Source organism: Chinchilla lanigera, unplaced genomic scaffold (assembly GCF_000276665.1).
Source record: "Chinchilla lanigera isolate Chin_1 unplaced genomic scaffold, ChiLan1.0 scaffold00048, whole genome shotgun sequence".
NCBI classification, from domain to species: Eukaryota; Metazoa; Chordata; class Mammalia; order Rodentia; family Chinchillidae; genus Chinchilla; species Chinchilla lanigera.
In genome coordinates this window covers 13,787,470-13,805,806 of record NW_004955449.1, presented here as the reverse complement: position 1 = coordinate 13,805,806, position 18,337 = coordinate 13,787,470, and the positions used below count along the sequence as shown (strand labels likewise).

General features: G+C 36.1%; 1 protein-coding gene and 1 long non-coding RNA gene across 3 annotated transcripts in view; one reads left to right on the top strand and one right to left on the bottom strand.

Annotated features, from left to right (window-relative positions):
• Window positions 1–18,337, bottom strand: part of LOC102028040 (lymphocyte antigen 75) — a gene marked incomplete at its 5' end in the record, with an annotated part of 131,097 nt that overhangs the window by 27,919 nt on the left and 84,841 nt on the right. For both annotated transcript variants that reach the window (XM_013518696.1, XM_013518695.1), the window contains 6 exon segments: window positions 1,645–1,812; window positions 3,049–3,171; window positions 5,813–5,962; window positions 11,133–11,301; window positions 12,689–12,915; window positions 15,098–15,292. In XM_013518696.1, the coding sequence (XP_013374150.1) occupies window positions 1,645–1,812; window positions 3,049–3,171; window positions 5,813–5,962; window positions 11,133–11,301; window positions 12,689–12,915; window positions 15,098–15,292 (1,032 nt within the window).
• LOC106149551 overlaps window positions 1–18,337 on the top strand; it is a 37,798-nt gene that overhangs the window by 14,775 nt on the left and 4,686 nt on the right. The window contains exons 2-3 of the long non-coding RNA XR_001235808.1: window positions 10,501–10,607; window positions 17,986–18,101. This is a non-coding gene — a long non-coding RNA (uncharacterized LOC106149551). The remainder of the gene's footprint in view (window positions 1–10,500; window positions 10,608–17,985; window positions 18,102–18,337) is intronic.

Sequence of the window (18,337 nt, the reverse complement as noted above, 5' to 3'; positions counted from 1 at the left end):
GTTTGACTCACATATGGCCAAACAGAGTACTGTTTGCTTCAAAATGATTTTGCCTCTAGGATGACCTCATTTAGTTCCTTGCTACTCAACTTCAAATACTGTCCAAGACTTCTTCTCTACAGCTTTCTTATCTATTCCCCTTCACCCTCTGCTGGGGCTGGAACCCAGGCTCTTGCAGTTAAGTTGCTCTATGACTGGGCTACATCCCGTCCCTACCCCTATGACTTTAGATACAATCTATGTGGATCTCCCCTTCCTTTTGTATATTCAGCTGCACACTTGACATCTTTCTGTGGATATCTTTTCTCCACATGGGGAACTCAAAATGGCTCAAATAGAACTCTTGATTTATACCATCCTATACCTGCCCTATCCTACCTTCTAAAAGCTTCCAGTTGCTTTCCGTTCCACTTAGAAGAGAGCTAGAACTCTTCACCCTTCTGCTTCCAAACCTTAAATGTCTGGTATCTCCCTTCTTTCAAGTTCTTTCCTGATCTCTTTACTTCGCCTGGGTCTCCACCTGCCTCGCCTTTCCCTGAGCTGTGCTCAGCTGACCTTTCAGATTTCAGCTTCAGGGCCTCCTGCTCTTGGACATCTCCCCTGATGACCTTACCTGGAATAGCCACCCACCTATCTGCCATCACACAAGGTTTAGAACTATTTCATGTTTTCTTGTCTTTTAAAAGCTGAGCTGCTTGTTTACTTCTCTGTCCTCCTCCACTACATTGTAAGCTCTGTGACAGGAAGCTGATCAGCCTTGTTCACAGGTGCACAGCATGGAGAAGAGGGCATAACAGAGAGAAGACACCAAACATTCGCTAAATCAATGCAGGTATAAATAGATACCAACTGCCTACATTCAGAGCTGTACCTTTAATACTTATACACCAGAATGGAAATTTTTATGTTAGAATTTCCAAAGTGTTAGTTGAAATATTTAGAGCTTGTTTTCTACAAATAAGTTAAAATAATATTTTAATGTTGATTTTACATATCAATTAATGAAACAGGAGTTCAAATCATGACTTCCTACAGATACCCTAAACATTAGTTAAATATAGTTTTAGAGTATCCTAAAATTAATCTTGAGTTTTATGGGAATGGGGATAAAAGAAGCAAAGTAACTGCAAAATAGATCTTCAAGCTTTTATATAGTCAAACTATAGAATAAAATACATCTTAATGTTTTAAAAAATCACCTCTCTAGTACTTTGGCAGTGTCAATTTTTCTTAGAAAAGAATTACATATAAAGTTTAGACTGTTTAATAGCTTCATTTGGGAGCCTCAGATATCTTATGTACTTACTGTCTCTTATAATCTCTTTTTCAGAGAGAAAAAAATCTATGATTTAATGAAAAATTTTGGGTATACCTTATAAATACTTCAGAACCAAGGACAAAAACTTAGCACACAGTTGGACTGTTCTTTTCTTTTTTGTTTTTGTTCTTTTTTCTTCCAGAGAGGGTCTTACTGTGCAGTTCAGGCTGGCCTCGGACTCACTATGTAGCCAAGGCTGGCCTCAAATTTGTGGCAATCCTCTTGTCTCAGCCTCCCAAGTGCTAGGATTATGGGTGTGTCTTACCATGCGTGGCTATATACATTTATTTCTTGACCTGTTCCTTAAGGACAAATTACATACTTACCCAGGGGAACTTTGCAGACAACTCTTCCATAGCCATGTGAACATTCAACTCTTTTCCAAGTTTCATTTGAAGCTAACAAAATGCTACATTTTCCATCACTACTCTTGCTTTTATTTTCCCACTTGACAAATGTCACTCCTGATCCATCAAACCAGTTCCAAGACTGATCTGAAGAAAGACATTAAATACAACTCTATGCATTACTACTAAATGACTGAGGTAAAAGTATGTGGCTCAAATAAATCATTTACTTAGCATGGTCCTTATATGATAGCCACTATTTAAAAGTGAAATCCATTAAAAATGAAAAAATACTAAATAACTCCTTTAGTTGTACCAGTTACATTTCGAGTACTTCTTAGCCATACGTGACTAGTGACTACTGTCTCAGTGCAGAAATAGAACATTTTCATCTGTGTAGAAATTTCTATTGGACACTGATATAGAACATAGCATTTTGATTAATGTGCAGAAAGCTTGCACATTTACTGTGTGAGAGAGGTGTCTGGTGATCAATATGCCCTCTTCTTTAAGAAAGCTCTTGTCATTAAAGTCATGCTCTGGAGGAGGAAGACACATTCTCCTCACCACAGCAGAGCACCATGACTTCACTGTTTTTCAGCTAAGGCGGCACCACCTTGTGGTAAAAGGGTAAACACAAGTTCAGATTCATCTTGATGGCCATTCCAATCTATTTATTTTTTGAAAAGTACTTAATATTTTAGAATTCACATTTGTTTAAATTATTATTATTATTATTATTTTTGTTTTTTCTCGGGTACCAGGAACCGAACTCACGACCTTGCGCTTGCCAGGCAGGCGCTTTGCCGCTGAGCTAAATCCCCAGCCCTGTTTAAATTATTTAAAATTCAACTTTGCATAAAGTTACATAAAACATACCTCCTACTCTTCTATCAAATTTGTATCTTTCTTTTTAAAACAATTATCTGTAAAATCACCTAAGACAATTTTGATTGATGGTAAAAATATCCTAAGAGGGAAAGGAATAATAAGATAATTTTCTCAATAACAGAGTTATAAGGGGCAAAACCATGGAGTGATAGGCACTAGGACTCTAAAGAAAGTTAACTCATGGGTTCCTGGGGACAAGGGACACAGACATTGCTGTAGGAAACAAAAACCCTGATGTTGATCCAAGGATCTTAGGAATAAGTCTCTAGAACAATTTTAATTGACCTGATTCCCCATCATTACTAATAACTTACTTACATATTCATTCAAAATTTATAGTCCTCCAGAACAGCCAGTGGACCTAGCTTGCTCATCAATGAAAAGCATTGTAATGAATCAGTCACCATTTGACATTCTTCAGCAAGGCTGATTGGGTACTTAGGACAAGTTAGTACGCCCTCTGCACACTGCACATGCAAATATGTCACTTACCAACAGAATGCTGGAATAAGCCGAGCCAAACTCTCATGGTAATATTATTATTTTCCCTCATCAACCTGCTCACAAATTTATTCTCATTTTCATCCTTTATACTGACAATAGTTGCAGAATGATCTATTGAAGGAAAACAAGTTGCACCTAATTAGCTCTGTGTAAACTGGTAAATGGTTTATTGTGAACTAATCACTTGAAAAAATCTATCATGAACAAGATCGTTAAAATATTCAAGCTTTACACAGGGATTGTTTTTAAAAAACAGTGTTTGCATCAAAATTTAAAAGTTTTATAGCTCCAAAACAGTTAGAAATATAATCAAACTGAAAATTTGTATATAGAAATTTTGTATTTCTTAAAAATATTTAACTGGCACTATTTTTTGATCTCAGAACTGCCTAACTAATAAGATCTTTTTGTTTGAACAACTAATCATAATAACTGCAATTTGTGATGGTAGAAATATTTGTCACCCTATAGATTTTTAGTGCTTTCTCCTCAGTGAGCTTTTTTTATAGCTCAGCTTTAAATTTGCTTCTGCTGAAGTGGAATTAAAAATGAATAGGTTTAAGGTTATTAGCCCTCCTTTCATACTATTTTATACATAAATGTACTTGGTTATGCTCACTGGAGTTCCTAAAAATAGCCTGGAATTGAACGAACGAACGTCTGTGAAGTTTGATAGGTTCCCTACACCCACAGAGAAAATAGTACTATCACCAGCATCTGGTAAGAGGTAGAAATAAATAAAAAATAGACTTGGAAACCAGTCCAAAACAGAATCAACTACAGTATCTATGCCAGCAACAAGCCTATGCATACTTGACCGAAAGCATTTCTTTTGTGTTGAGAGGTATCTTAAGAGAAGGAAAGGAGAGCCAGGTATGGTGGCACATGCCTGTGATACCAGCACTTGAAAGGCTGAGGCAGGAGGACTGCTGTGAGTTCAAGGGCAGCAGGGGCTGCCCAATCAAGACCCTGTCTCAATAAAGCAAAACTAAAAACAAAAAGAGGAGAGAGAGAGAGAGAGAGAGAGAGAGAGAGAGAGAGAGAGAGAGAGAGAGAGAGAGAGAAGGAAGGAAGGAAAAGGAAAAGAAAGAAAGAAAGAGAAAGACAGAAAGAAAAGAAAGAAAGAAAGAAAGAAAGAAAGAAAGAAAGAAAGAAAGAAAGAAAGAAAAAAGAAAGCTTCACCCCTTCATAGGCCACTACAATGTGCAGATGCTCTCTCTATATGTTACCATGGCTAGTATCACACAGTGTGGTAGATGCTACCTGGAATATGCGAGAAAACTGAAGCTCAGGATTGATTGTTCATATTCACACAGCCAATTACAGAATTAGACACTCTTAAACTTTCCCTTTTTTTGTTCTTTTCTTTTTCCAGTACTGGGAATTAACCCAAGGGCCTGTGCATTAAGTAAGCTCTCTATCACCGAGCTACATCCCCATCCCAAATTCTGAAACTTTAAATTCGAAGACAGGATCTCACTAAATTGCCCATGCTGGCCTTGAACCTGTGATCCTCCTGCTTCAGAGTAGCTGAGATTATAAGCATGTGACACTGTATTGGGCCAATCTCAATATTTTTAATAAGAATAATAGTTTTGAGAATTCACTCTTTACTGTGCACTGTGCTTTATCTGTATATATTATCTTATTTCATTCCTACAACTACCCAAACTGTACCAACCTTTGAAGTATTACTTTCATTCTCACTGTTTAGATAAGGAAACAGAAACAATATGTAAATTCCACGATGTCACTTAGCTGGTACTTGTGACAGCTACAACTTTGAACCTTTACCACTGACATCAAAAGCTTAAATGCTTAACCTACACACTATCTTTACAGTAAATCTGTTTTATTTCTTTCCTCAGGAGGAAGGAGTTTCTGACTTTCAGACTACATGTACAGATTATAATAGTTTCCGTCATGTACATAAATGTATAACACACAATAATGCTATATTAAAATTCTCATTATGTAGTTAAGCAATAACTAGGAGATATTTTAGCCAGTCAATTGTCTTCACAAGATATAGCAAAATAAATGAGCTAAATGCCATCTGCCTGGCTAAACTGCTACCCAAACATGCAGATAAATAGTTTGCGTCTTGGAAATTCTCCAGGTAGTTTTTTCAGAGGTCATTTTACATTTTGACTGTAGGCTAAAGTTATCAAGGGCGAGAGCCAGTCTCTGTTGCTCTTTCTCAAATGGCGAAATCTGAGGACAAAGTCCTGTACCTTATGGTGTTTCAAGGATGTGGAGCAATCCTATTCAGCACAGATGCTCAGCCCATGCTTGTTTGATTTTGTTATTCTGGTCAGACTAAGCTTAACTGGTTAGTAATTAATCAGCGATCTATAATTTTGTATTTACTACCTAGCAACTTTATAAAAACTTTGCTTTTTAATCCTCTTAGCTAAGCATACCTAGCTATATTTGAAACTGTTTTATTTGTCATCACTTTCAACAACCTATTTGGCATTTTTAAAGCCCTCTTCTTCCCACTTACTTTTACGTCCCATGTACTTATTCTTACACTGATAATTTTTAATGAGCTTTCCAATATTCCATTGAGCACTTACCTCATAAATTCCCCATCATTTCCCTACTGAGGGCAACTAGGTTATAATGCTATTATGAAATAGCAAGTACTTTAAAATACTTTCTAAATTATAAACATTATTTAAAATTATTTCCTAAAGAAAAATTTCTAAGAATTAAATTATCAAGTTAAAGAAAACAAATTTTAACTCACCAAGTTTTTGACACAGTTGTCTGGCCTCTGAGAAACTGTGCAATGTCTGGTCAGTCGTATAACAGTAATCCCCGTACTGGATCCATTGCAACCTGTTTTCTTTTGCTGCTGGACATCTTGATGAATATGTATGCAGGGTCAGCTCTTTTGCTGTGAAAATGTTAGACACAGCTGTAATAATGGACAAAGCAGTGACTGTCTTTCTACATGACATTAAATGTCCCTGTATGAAACTCTTGTTTTTGTGGGTAAGAAGTATGTAACTCAATAAACCTACCAGAGAAAGCTGCAGGCTATCCTCTGTGAATACATATTCCAGTTAGATTTCTGGAATACCATTTTTAAAACTTACGACAGTAAGTAATGTACTTAGCCCTCTAATATGAATTTAAACTAAAGTGAAAACAACTAGAAAGACAGATTGGGGAGAGAAGCAAATGTAGGGTGGGTAGGCCTGAAACTACTCTGAAATAATTAAAATTGTCTTATTAGTATACATTTGCAATACAGAGTAAATATGCAGATCACATCTTGATTCTTTTTACTTCCTCTTCCCTCCATCTCCCATCATACCTTCTACCTCCTTAGATGCCTCTTTATTTTGAAAATATAAACTTATATTTAATTAGACATACAGAGAATTATTTTTAGGAAGTACACTCCTAAGTAATATCGTGGTAATTTGGTATACCAATCATAATTTATCAGTATAGTAAAATCTCTCATGAACCAATAACAGTAGGTATAGCTCCTCAGCTCTTAAAAAGAAAAACAAAAAACAGGTTCCACTTAAACTGTTTGATTTTTCATTGTGCTAAGTAACATAATGAGCCCTTGTGATGACACAATTGCCCCTTAATGCCTATAATTAATCTCAATAGAAGAGCGTATGACTAGTCAGAGTTATTTCAACCCAGATTGTTGTGCATGTGGTCTGCACCTCCTCCAGTAACTGAAAGCTCTTTCTGGTTTTTCCAGGTCTCAGTGATGAAGACCACTATGAAGCAGCCCTGAGTAGGATTTAAAATTAACCAATTGACTTTTCATATTTACTTGTGAGTCTGTCCAAGGCCTAGGCTCCTTGTCTGGAGATGGGCTGTGGACTCATAGTAAGCGGACCTCTGTGAGTCACTAATCCCTGCTAAAACCTGTAATGATGGATGAAGGCAGAAAGCCTCAAAGGACAAGATAAGATCACAGCCAAGGATACCTAGATTCAATCTCAACTAGATAGCCTCAGGCATCTCACTTCTGGGTGGATTAACTTGATCCTTATTAAGGATTAATCTAATACCTTAGTTGGAGAAGTCTTTGAGTGGTTCCACCCTTCTTGAGTACTCCCCTCCCTTTTTCTGATAACCAAATAAATACAGACCACCCAGAGGAGGTCTTGGTTTTAGCCCTGAGAAAATCTCAAATTCTGTGAGAGGGCTTTGATCCTCCTGGAGCCCTGAAATCATTCCATTTGCCTCTTTTTATTTAGCCTTCACCATACAGTCATATGGGAGATTGTGGACCTGATCAGCCCACAATAACTAAGGGATATTATTAACCCAACGTCTCAGTGTGGCAGAATCTCTCTTATTTGTGGTCTCTATGATTCCAGAAAAGTGGCTGCTTCTGTTTCTCTCTTTTATCAAGAGACTTTTGGTGGCACTTAATTCCTTCTGCTTCTCTATCTTCTGTTAGAAGCCAAGCTTGATATTTTGAATTTTAATTATTTTATTGGCTTTTATCTTTTTTTATTCCTCAATGCTAACAATTTGAGATTTAAGTTCTTTAGTTCAACACCTAGAACCCTAAGTTTTCCAGCTACTACTGATTAGAACTAGTTTGCTAGATTTCTTTGTAAAGTCTATAAAACTATGACAACTCCTCACTGAGGCTTTGATGGAAAGAGATAGTATTACCAAGTTATTGCTTCTACCATGTTGTGAAAATAGTTGGTTTGTCAAAGGAAAACTGTGGACTCTCCATTGTCAAGCTGGGTTTAACTGTGTGTAGCTTCATTAGATACAAAGTATGTTGAACCACTGGCCACCAGGGCATCCCTAGGACTAGTGGAGTTTGCTGAAATTTTAAAGAAATTATCACACTAGAATCAAATGGAGATAACTCATTTTTAAAGTCTATTTGTTTCTAGTATTGTCTGCAGCTGGGGTGCCTTAGATTGCAAACATTCCTCATCCTACCTATTCCTCCTCAAGGAGTTTTAATTTGAAATCTTGCATTTTTTTTAAAGAACAAGGGCCTATAGTGTGGTAAGTTTGCTACATTCCTGTCCAAGAAGCCCTTATTTTTTGAACTGTGGTGAAATACACATCACATACAATTTAACATGCTAGCCACTTTTAAGTGTATAGTTCAGTGGCATTAAGTAATTCACATTTTAGTGCACCATTAACACTATCATTGGAACTTTTTCATCTTTTGAAAATGAAACTCTTTACTTTTTAAAAAGTAACATCTAATGTTGGGAAAACTGGTCATCTGTTTGCATAAGAATGAAACTGGACCCTTAATTGTCACCACCTACAAATTAAAAGCAAAATGAACCAAAGATCTAAACATTAAAGTAGAAGCGTAATACTTTCTGGAAGATAAAATAGGTAAAACACTTGAAGACATAGGTATAGAGAAGGATTTTCTAAACAGAACCTCAAGTGCACAAGAAATAGCAGCAAGAATCAACAAATAGGATTATATCAGACAAAAAAGCTTCCGTACAGAAACAGAATCAGTCAATAGTGTAAAGAGACAACCTACAGAATGGGAATAATTTTTTCCAGCTACTTCTGAGACAGAGGACTAATATTTAGAGTATATGAGGAACTAAAAAAAAAAAAAATTAAACCACCTATAATTAAAGAACTGGTCAAGAAATGGGCAAGAGAAATGAATAGACACTTCACAGAGGAAGAAATACAAATGGTGAACAGATAAATGAAAGAATGTTCAACATCTCTGTCCTGGTTACTTTTCCGTCATTGTTGAGACAAAATATCCAATGCCCAAAATGGAGGAAGGAAAGGTTTATTTAGCTTACAGTTTGTGGAGGTTTCAGTCCATACTTGGCTAGTTCCAAGACAGAGCGGCACATGACAGAGGGCAACAGTTCATGGTGGCAGAACAACAAAGCAGCCAGAGCAAAAGGGAGGAATGGCAGCAAGCAGCCTCTTTCTCTCTCTTATATTATAAGCAGGCTAAGCCCACCCAGGGGGCATGTAGCACTCACACTGACACAATGAGCAACATCCCAGAGCGGGAAGGGCCTGTTCTTTTCACCCCAGGATGGAGAACTGCTGAGTCACTTAGTCAAACCTCTAGAATCCCCAAGTTGACACAATGTATCAACCATAACAATCCCTGACCATTGGAGAAATGCAAATTAAAACAACTTTAAGATTCCTTCCACTGTACCCTGGAAAAAATGGCAGTCATTAGGAAATCAAACAATAACAACTGCTGGTACAGCTGTGGTGAGAAAGGAGCCCTCTTTCATTGTTGGTGGGAATGCAAGCTAGTACAGCCATTATAAAAATCAGTATGATGGTGTGCCAAACAACTGAAACTAGAAATTCCATAGGACCCAGCTCTCCCCCTGCCAGGCGTTTCCCTCAAAGTGCTTAAGTCATCACATCACATCACACAATAGCAGTATCTTTATAGTAGTACAATCCATAGTAGCTAAATCCTGGAAGCAGCCTGCATACGTATCAACAGACGACTGGATAAACAAAGTGTGGTATCTGTATATAATGGAATACTACTTGACTATAAAGAGTGGCAACTTGAGAAATTGTAGGAAAATGGATGCTCCTGGAAAATGCCATGTTGAGTGAAATAAATCAGGCACACAAGCTTAAATACCATTCTCATTTGAGTGAGGCAAAGTAGAAACAAAGAAAATGGTACAGAATGGATATAAAGGGACAGGGGGACAGATCTTTTTCAATAGGGAAGTGGTCCAAGGGAACAAGGATGAGGGGTGAGCAAGAGGGGAAGGGGAACTAAGAAGAATAAAGAGTTGCCATGTACAGGAGCCTAATAACTCCAATGAATGTAAACACTAGAGGCCATAACATGAGCTAAGACAAATAATATCAATAGTATGGAAAAAGGGGAAGGGGAACCGGTGGACGGGGGAGGGGAAGAGGGAGGAAATGGGGAGGGAAGGGGAAGAGGGCAAAACACAAACAAACGAGCTGCAGTGTGGACACGTAACCACTCCCAAGATGTCTGTAAACTGCATGAATTGCAAACATGTACTAATCAAAAATAAATTTTAAAAAAGTTTTACAAAAAGAAAAAAAAAGTAACACCTCAAACTGCACTCCTGACGGGACCTGATAACAAACATTCTGCTTTCTGCCTCTATGAATTTGAGAACTTTAGGTATGTCATGTAAGTGAAATCATACAGTGTTTGTCTTTTCATGATCAGATATTTCACTGAGTACAATGTCTTCAAGGTTCACCATACTGTAGCATATGTAGCACATACTGCAGCATGTGTTTTTGTGGTTGAATAATATTCCTCTCTATGTGTATGTGTACACAACATTTTGCTTCTCTATTCAGCTGTGGACAGACACTTGGGTTACTGCTATCTTTTGGTTATTATGAATTATGTTGCCACGAACATGTTTTACAAACACTTATTTGGGTCCCTGTTTTTTTTTTTTGAAGGGGGCAGAGTCTGCTATGTGGTCCAGGTTGAACCTGAGCTGTAAACCTGCAATCCCACCACCAGGCTGCAAAGTAACTGGAATTATGCATGTGGGACTGTATTGAATGTGAGTCCATGTTTTCAGTTTGTGTGAATATATACCTGGAGGTGAATATGGTACTGTAATCATATATTTAAGTTTTGAGGAATTACTATACTATGTGCACAGTGGCTATATCATTTTACCTTCTAACCAGCACTATGTGTTTATTTTGTCAACCTTTTCATGTATTCCAATAGTTTTTTTTTAAAAAATCCCTTTTATTTTCTGTGCCTAAAAACTGAAAAGTCAGTCCTTAACTGCACCTTTAAAAGGAGTATCTCAGCTTTTGAGAACACTGTTATATGCAAGGAGAATTCACAGATTCTATAGTAAAATTTGCCTAGTTGATACCATGTATGAAATTCTTTGGGAACAAATTACCTGAAAGGATGCATCATACTTGTTTTTATTTAAAAGGATCAAAAATTATTTCTATGGAATTTGTGAATAAACCTTATTTAAAAACTATAAAAATTTCATTGGGTATGTAGCCATGTGTGTAATATCGTATTTTTAGGGAATTCATAGTTATTTGAAATCAAGTCTCACATTTTGTAGATTTATAACAAATAGCACCATCCTTAACAGAGTTGCATTTTTCATGTTTCCAAATTCCTTTTGGATCCAAAACCACACAATTTCCAGGAGATTTTAGGGTTTTCCATGGCATGTAGTCAAGTGCACTGCCATCAGACCATTCAAAACTTGATTCAGTTCCCTAGTTAAAAATAATAGAAACAACCCAAGCTCATATATATGACTTCAAAAAAGGTCATTAAGAACAATATACATATACTTTAAGAAACACTGGAATTAAGGGTTGATTACTTGTTCGCAAACTGTGTAATTCTGGACCTACCTGTGAAATCAAGAGAATTGCTTTCATAGATTGTCTTGGGACATTTGCCCTGACACTATTTTTTTTTTTTTTTTTTTTTGAGACAAGGTCTCACTATATAGTTCAGGGTGGCCTTGAACTCACTATGTCGCCTTGGTTGCCCTTGAACTCACAGAGATCCTCCTGGCTCAGCCTCTTGACTGCTGGGATTACAAGGGTGGGCTACCACATCCAGGCCTACCCTGACACTATTTAAGCAGGACTTTAAAGTCAGACACAGAACTACTATACTCTGGATTTTTTTTAAAAGATGAGTTTATATATTACTTTAAATGACAAAGAAATGGCTTCCATTTATCATGATTACAATTTACAATCCTAACATTCATGTTGTTCTGAATATTGTTTTCTATGTTTTATGGTTTTGTGGTTTGAGTGTTTGGCTACACTTCTGACATTTCAGAGGCCACCAAGCAACAGGGTCCTAGAAAGCACTTCTAAAGAAACTCAAAATGGAAAGACTACTTTTGATTATTCCTTGAATCAATCTTAACTTGCCACCATTTCTTTCTTTCATTTCCTCCACTTTATTCTAAAGATTAAATAAAACCTACAATTTTAATCTCACTAGATGACTATCTTTGTAAGCCGGACATTATTATAAGAACATACATACACTAATTGATAGGATTTAAATTGTGGCAGATATAAACAAACAGGAGATTTGTTTATTGGCATATTAGCCTTAAGCAGTGCTAATTTCTATGTGGAAAAGTGGGGAGAAAATATATAGGTCCTAACCATGTTAAGAATTTTTGCTGGCAGATTACATAAATTTCTGTGCTAAAATCTCAATGAAAATATTATTACCCTGATTTTACAGATGAAGAAACAGAGGTGCAAAAGTTAACTAAATTGCTCATTGAAAACTTCGCACATAAGTGGAAGAGGAAACTCAGGTTTTCCTCTATTTCCTTTACACTGGCTTTGCAGTTGGTCTTCTCCAAATAGGTTACAGAGGTGTTGTGATATTAATCCACTGGGCCTGGAGGATAGCTTGGCCATTTGTGTTCTACACGTACATTTTACAAATATAAATCTTTATTTGTAGCATGTTGTTAATGGTAAGAAAGCACTATACTGTGCAAACAGAATCCAAGGAATTAACCAGATATTGTACTTTGAGTTAGTATTTTATGCTCAGATTTCCAACTCTTAAAGTAATAGACAGATTTGGAAAATTTATGAAAAACAGAGCAAGACTTACGTCATGACTTGACAGTCCAACCCACAGTGGAAATCCATCACGCTTTACAATATCTTCCAGAAAGAGCTGGCCATTTTGATTATGAACACTTGCCAAATTACCTCCACTTTCAGAACATGTGTTTAATGCTTCATACCATGTTACCTTTTTCTGAATAACATTATAAATACCGTCTTCATATGGAATAAACTGTGGCAGTGTAGTATTATATTCTTCCTTGTAGCCAACTATAACATTTTTAAAAATGTTAGTCATTAAAAATATTTTAAATACACATTTTGGATAAAATGACAAAATCATTTTAAAAGTTAAATAAAACAGTTTATTATTCATAAGAGAGGTTAAATGCATATTTTATTTTTCTTATTGCCACAGAACCTATAATAGGCTCTTAAATACTGTAGTTGTCTCATTGATTTTAAAAAGGCATAAACATAGTCTTTAAGAAGTGCACATAATAGTTGCAGACAGAAAACAACAATACGTGAAATGATAGCAAAACTCTTACCCATTAGGGAATATGAGATTAACTGCAGTAGAGAGTCTATCTGTAGTAAAGGCCTTAGGAAATCTGCTTGAAATACCAGGTCTGAGGGTTAGGGGAAATTAAGTCTAAAGAGAAACAATTTATCCAGAAAGTAGGGAAGTGTTGAAAACAAGTAAACAAAAAACCACAATGATGAGGGTATTCCAAAGGGACCCTCAACCCAAAGGAAAGAGCCCCTAGTGGCCAGAGCTGGAACAAACTCAGCAAAATATTAAGTAATGTAGTTTGTTGGATAATAATCCAAAGTATAAAATAAATAACCATGAGTTCACATGAGTTTAGATGAGATTAAAAACAAAAAGAAGCAGAAACAAGTGCTAAAAACAATCAAAAAACAAAACCACAATGATTGAGGGTATTACTAAACATCTCAACACATTTTAATTTGGTGAGAATAGGTAACACTATGAAGAATCCCAAATAATCTACACAGTTGCTCCCCCCACAGGAAGGTGAAGGATAACTGTAAGGGGAGAGCATAGTAACTTCTTTACAGAGAGTACAGTATGGAAAGGGGGAAGAGTTACTTTACAACAGAGAAATCTAACAAACACCCTCTCAAGCTGAGTGATCCAGGTTAAAATCAATGGTGATAGACACCTTTACAGCATATACCATTCATATCACATGAGGAAAAGGTTTCGTTTTCTGTGGTTTTCCCCTCACTGAAAAACCTCACTTCAATCATGAGAAAACATCAGCTATTGCAAAGTGAATGATATTCTACAAAATACACATCCAGTCCTCTTCAAAACTGTCAGTATATATCATAAAAAAGAAAAGTCTGAAGCAACAGCATAGCCAAGAAGAGCTTATGACTGAATTATTCTGGATGGAGTCTTGAATAGTAAAAGGATATTAGATAAAACTCAGGAAACATGAAAAATGGATGAATTTTAGTTAATAATAAAAATGTGTCAAAGTGGGTTCCTTGGTTGTGACAAATGCACCATACTGATTTAAGATGCCAACGACAGGGGAAATTGGTGGTGGGAGATACGGGAACTCTGTACCACCTGTGTAGTTTTCTGTAGATCTAAAGCATTCAAAAGTGAAAATTTTATTTAAAATGAAAAAAAAGAAAAACAAACCCCAAGAAAATGGAAAGCTTCTTGGCAGGAAGAAAACATAAATAAGGAAACAAATATGAGGCTGGACAGGCTCCACACAGAGCACAATTAAGAGATCAGTCGCACTGAGAAAAAGATGGCTTAATGAGCCAGACTGGGAAAAACATGGAGGTTAGGAGGCCTGAAATTAAAACAGAGGCTAATTTCTAAAGTCTCACAAGTTTACATGGGCTAAGTAATTGACAACAGGGAATCCCTAGAGAGTGTTGACACAAATGTCTCTAGGATGTTACTCTGCAGTGCTGTGAAGGAAGAGGATCAGCCAGCATGCCGTTACCACAAGCTCTGTGTCAGCAGAAGGCTCAAAGAAGGGTGGTGGTGACAGCTGTTAAATTGTGAAAATTTTCAATGTAACTCACACTTTAGACTTATTTAAGCATTACGCATGGCTGAAAGACATTCATTTTGCCTAAAATGTCAAAATTCCACCTGAACAAATTTTCTTATCTATAAAAATCTTATCCATCCATTAAGGCCCCACCAAGTGTCATCTCCTCTTGAAGGCTTCCCTTGTTTTCACTGATCATTTTCATTTGTACCAAATAATTTAAGACTAGCTACTTCTGATGTAGAAGTTATGCGGTCTCCTCTTATGTAGGCTCTGCAGCGCCTCACATGGAACTGAATACAGAGAAAGCACTCAAAAAACCCAACTGCATAATTTGCACTAGGGGAGCTAATGGCATGGTATTCTTCCTCCCTGAAGTGGAAACTCTGTGTCCACATACTTACCCATTTCAATTTTACAAGCAAGAATACTGTGCTGGTAAAATGGACGTATTTCCTCAATAACATTAAAGGTCTGAATATCCCAGAAGCCATCAGTACTCAAACCAGCCAAAAAGTTGCCATTTTTTACAGTTGGTCTTCCTGCTCGCCAGTGTGTGTATGACAGCATGGTTTTATCAAACCACATCAGGGAATTATCTAAAGAAGAAATGCATTTTTTTCTACACTCAGAGATTGTTTTAAGCATTACAGTTACAAGGTTAGTATTTCAAATGACTAATTTTCTTTCCTACCTTCTAAATGGTTATGTGATTATGTGTATCTCATTAAAATATTTATTATATCACTAAATTACATTTATTTTTAATTTGGAAAATATAAATCATAAACATGAAAATTTAAATTTATGGGCTGGGGATATAGCTCAGTGGCATAAACACCTGCCTGGCAAGCGTGAGGTCCTGAGTTCAATTCCCAGTACCAAAAAAAAAGATAAATTTACATATCATTTCATCTTTCAATAATTTAATATTTTGTTATTTTCCATCAAATATCCATTTCTCTTACATATATGTTTAACTGCAACAGAAATGAACAGAACTATTTTATAAAAAATCATTCCTATATTCCATAATTAGTGAGAGAAATCTCTGGACATAAGCAGTATACAATTGTGCATACATATGGTTAACTTTATTTTAAGATGACAAGCATATTCAATGTGAAAATAGTCTTCTCAACAAATGGTGCTGAATAACTAGATATCTACATGCAGAGCTTTTGCTGTCACTATTCACTAAAATTAATTCAAAATATACCACAAACCTAGATGTGAGAGCTAAAACTGTAAAACCTTTAGAGAAAAACATAGGAGTAAGACTTCACGATCCCATGGCAGACAAATCCTTAGAGATGCACAAGTGGCAAAAATTAGATAAATAATACTTGATAAGAATGAACAATCAGATGGGGATGTAGCTCGGCGGCACACTGCCTACCTGGTAAGTGTGAGGTCCAGAGTTTGATTCCCGGTGCCAAAAAAATAAAAGAATGAAAAATCTTTGTACTATCAGGAAAGTGATGAGAGAAATATTTCCAAATCACTTATCTGACAAAGTTTTTAAATCTAGAATGAAGAATGCTTACAATTTAACAATAAAAAAGACAAATAGCTCAACTAAAAATGGACAGAAGATATAAATACAGATTTCTTCAAAGATGAAACACAAGTAATCAATGAAAAGATGCTTAATATCATTAGCCACAGGGAAATACAATAAAAACCTCTGTGACATATCATTCCCCATTCATATGAATGGTGATTATATAAAAAGACAACTAAAAACAAATGTTGGCACAGATATGGAGAAATCAAAACCCTCATACACTGGTAGCAGAAATGGAAAATGCACAGATACTTTCAAAAACAATCTGGCAGTTCTTCAAAGGGTTCTTCAATGATTCAGCAACTCCACAGAAAACTGTATACCCAATATGTATACACAAGAGAAATGGGAGCACATGTCTGCACAAAAACAGGTACATGGAATGTTCAGAGCATTATTCATATAACCAAAAGTGTGAAAACAACCTAATTGTCCACCAACTGATGAATGTATAGATAAAATGTAGTATATCCATAAAATGGAATATAACTCAGCCACACCAAGTAATGATGTACTGACACATGCTATAAAGTATCAAAAGCTTTTGATGTAGTGAAACCTTTTTGCCAAGTAGAAGAAGCCAGTCACAAAAAAATCACAATATAGTATGGTTTCATTTATAAGAAGTGTCTAGAGCAAGTGACTTGTGGAGGAGAAAGTAGATTTGTAGTTGCTGAGGGCTGGGAAACTGGTGGGCATAGGGAAGGAAATGTCAGGGTTGCTGTATTTCTTTTTGGGAGTAGCTGATGATTGTACAACTCCATGACTACACTAAAAGCCATTTAATCATATACTTCAAATGGCTGAATTGTATGATATGGGAATATGTCTCAATAAAGACTTTTTAAAAGTTTCTGCGATTATTAAAATTGTAAGTCCATATAAACAGTGATGTCATCACTACCTACACATACACCTTGTTGTCCTGGCCATTTCTACCTTTCACTGATTACTATGTTCAAGGCAACACACTTGAACATCTGCCTACATCAATGACATGTCAGAAATACTGTGCAGGTAATTTACACTCCACTTCTGTACTAGGGATTGAACCAGGGCCTTCACACTAAGCTATATCCCTAGCCCTTTGAAATTTTATTTTGGGACAGGGTTTCATTTGGTCACTGCATTGCTCAAACTGGGAACTTGCCTTGCCTCAGCCTTCCAGAGGTTTTTGGATTACGTGCTTGACTATGATTTGTTTTTTGCTTGGTTCTTTATATCACCTTATGTTTCCAAAACCCTTGTTCTTTTTTTTAAATTTTAAAGTTATCAGTTTTCCAACCAGTCCAACATGGAGTAGTGTATTTCTAAAGTTGCTCTAAATAATGTTCACTTTTAAAAACCTGGCTTGAAGTATCTCTTGGTTGCCATGTTGTCTTAGTAATTTTTATCCATCATCCTACTGTTAAAAAGTCAGGAGGTTTTCAAAAATAAAATTCTTTGTATAAGTGCTATATAGAACTAAATATTCTGTAAGTATTTTGAAGTATCTGAAAACAGTGATTTGTGGATGTAAAATTAGTCAATAGGAATTATATTTAAACCAGATTCACTGTTTGCTTAAAACATCCTTCTACATGTTCCTCATATGCCTGTATATTTTAGTAAAACTTTTATTACCTATATATTTTATTAAAAAATTTAAAAGATGTCATATCTGAAAATGCTTTTTCATATATATTCTGCCAAACTGAGCACTGAAAATGCTTTTTTGGAATACAGAAAACATTTTGTTTCTGCTAACTATGAAGTATATCAGAGGGTACCATTTAAGTCGACATCCTGACTTTGTTCTAGACCGCTCAATACAAGATCATTGTTTCTTCAGTCACTGTCAGGTAAGCCTAACACCTTTCCATCTAGTTTCTATCCATTTTTCCCTCTACTCCTAATTTAGTGCAATGGAAGAAGAAAACTCAGGCTAAGTCCTACCATAATGAATTTATCTTTAAGTGGGAAGCCAACTCTTATCTATTGCTTAATAGCTTAATCTTCACAAACTCATCTGCAAGCAATAAACATAGGGACAACAGGCAATCATAAAAAACAGGTTAGATAGCAAATAAAAAGCCTG